A 2,104-nucleotide genomic window follows, 5' to 3' on the forward strand; every position below is an offset into this window, starting at 1 on the left:
AACTTTAGGATTTAATATGACGTCATCCAGTCCATATAAGATTTATGGACCGCCCCCGGTCTGTATGCGGTTTATGGACCGGGTGACGTCATATTAAATATAGAAAGGCGTATGCAAATGAGGTATAATATTTGTGAATAAGATACATCTTTGGTTAGAAAAACAAAACATGAAAATGCTGTTTCTGATGATATGTCGTTTCTTAGAAATAATTGAATAACAAGCGTAACTACATGTATATGGTGGAAAAATTAAATTACAAATTAAACGATCAAAAATAAAAGTTTTTAGACAAAATTCTAGACTAGCTTAAACCAATTGTAATAGAAAATCATTGAACAAGAAAAGCAATCACAATATGTACTCAAACGTGACAGTTTTTATCTAAAAACATTTAAATATTCCCGTCGTCTATATGTGTTTGTGTTTCAAGCTTCGTGTCTTTTAGGAACTCAGTATTGGTAGGAATGGAAGCGGAAGTGTCCGTAGCGAGTACCGAGTTTCTAGACCAGCATACCATCCGAACAAATCTTTGTCGAAATTGGCGACAACACAAGATGTAAACAAAGAAATTGCTTGAATGGTTTAGTTGTTCAAATGACATTGCGACACCCGCAAGAATGATATACTCTATCTTCTTTGATGAGAAAAATGGCTCGTTGGTCCAAAATGTTAAAATGAGGACAAGTGAAATTGGTGTGACACAAACAATGTAAGTTATGACAATGCCGATCAGCATTACTGTGACTCGAGATGTATCTTTTGCACTTCTGTCAATGTTGTTATGCTGCAGAACTTTACGGTGATATTGGCTTCGGCACAGTTTTACAATAATCAAAGGCGTAAGTATGAGAAGAATAATAATCGGGATAATCGAATAGCACATAGCCCCAACAATTACAAATGATTTGTGCAGGCTTTTCGTATTAGGAGACGTCACGTCTGACATACATGTTTCATTTACAATGTCTGTAGAAAATGTCCAAATTCCCGAGACCGAAATCATCACTGAATAAATAATAAACACAGCTGTACAAACCGTCGTTTTCGTTAGAAATTGTTTTGCCTTTAGTGGGAACATGATAGCAACAAATCGTTCTACTGCCACTAGAACAATGAACCAAGATGACGACATTTTTCCCGTTCTATACATGACAAAGAAAAATTTGCATCCAGTCTTTGACAAAGCTCGTACGTCAAGCATCCAAAGTTTGGTCATGAATTGTTGGTTAAATGGATTTGTGAAGAGAAGAAGAGAATCAGAGACAGCCAGCGCGTACAAGATAAACCGTGATGTCATTTGATGAAACTGTGCACGTGAAACAGTCAATACTGTACATATATTTCCTACAATACCAACAACAAACAAAGTTGGACAAACGAAGTATTGTGCTGTATTCATTTTCTGTTGAATTTGGTCTGCAAGTCCAGTTAATGATGCAGGTAGACTCGTGTTCCCATTTTCGGAAAATATTATATTTGCTTCAGTTGAAAGATTGAAAGTGTCAGTAAAACCTATTGACGCGTTAGCCATTTTCTAAAAAGCACTCGTTAAATATAACTAATTAAAACTGTTAATATATAATGTGTTTAGTATGTAAATAATTTACACCTGAAATATATTCACTCCTTTTTAAGCCAACCTAATTTATTTCAAGCCAATATTTCATTTCAAGAAAATTGTTCAAGTCAATATGAGATGCACCTTATCACTGTATTTCTAGCACAATAACGGTGATATTGTAACCGATGCGTATATATACGTAGTTTGGCTGTCAATTCGCCAATAACAACAAAGCTGATCACGCCTATCATTGATCTTGTGCTTTAGTACCGTAGAAATTTTAATACAGTCCTACATGTGAAGCGCATATGTAATTTCAGAGAAAAAAAACGATAAAGAAATATAAGAAAAAAAATAAATCAACCATGAAACCTCTATAGTTGTGTGTATTCGTACATCAAAATATTTAATATTTTAAGAAGAAGAAAAGTATTCGTACCTTAGAATTAAAACTATAAGAAGACTTGTACCAGAAATTATTCCTTAGATATGATTTTTTAGACAATACAGTGATACATGTATTTAACAAATAAAACATAG

The 2,104-nt window shown here is 33.9% G+C and overlaps 1 protein-coding gene across 1 annotated transcript; it reads right to left on the minus strand.

Annotated features, from left to right (window-relative positions):
• Positions 1-263: 263 nt before the first annotated feature.
• On the minus strand, positions 264-1,603 carry LOC132714731 (neuromedin-U receptor 2-like). The gene has a single exon (XM_060697650.1). The coding sequence runs from the start codon at positions 1,532-1,534 to the stop codon at positions 395-397; it is 1,140 nt and encodes a 379-aa protein (XP_060553633.1). The 5' UTR covers positions 1,535-1,603; the 3' UTR covers positions 264-394.
• Positions 1,604-2,104: the final 501 nt, after the last annotated feature.

This window comes from Ruditapes philippinarum, unplaced genomic scaffold (genome assembly GCF_026571515.1).
Source record: "Ruditapes philippinarum isolate M1 unplaced genomic scaffold, ASM2657151v2 ctg1143_1_1_1_1, whole genome shotgun sequence".
NCBI classification, from domain to species: Eukaryota; Metazoa; Mollusca; class Bivalvia; order Venerida; family Veneridae; genus Ruditapes; species Ruditapes philippinarum.

What these genes read in the sequence shown, in the direction of transcription:
- LOC132714731 (XM_060697650.1), bottom strand. Translation starts at nt 1,534, where the DNA reads ATGGCTAACGCGTCAATAGGTTTTACTGACACTTTCAATCTTTCAACT.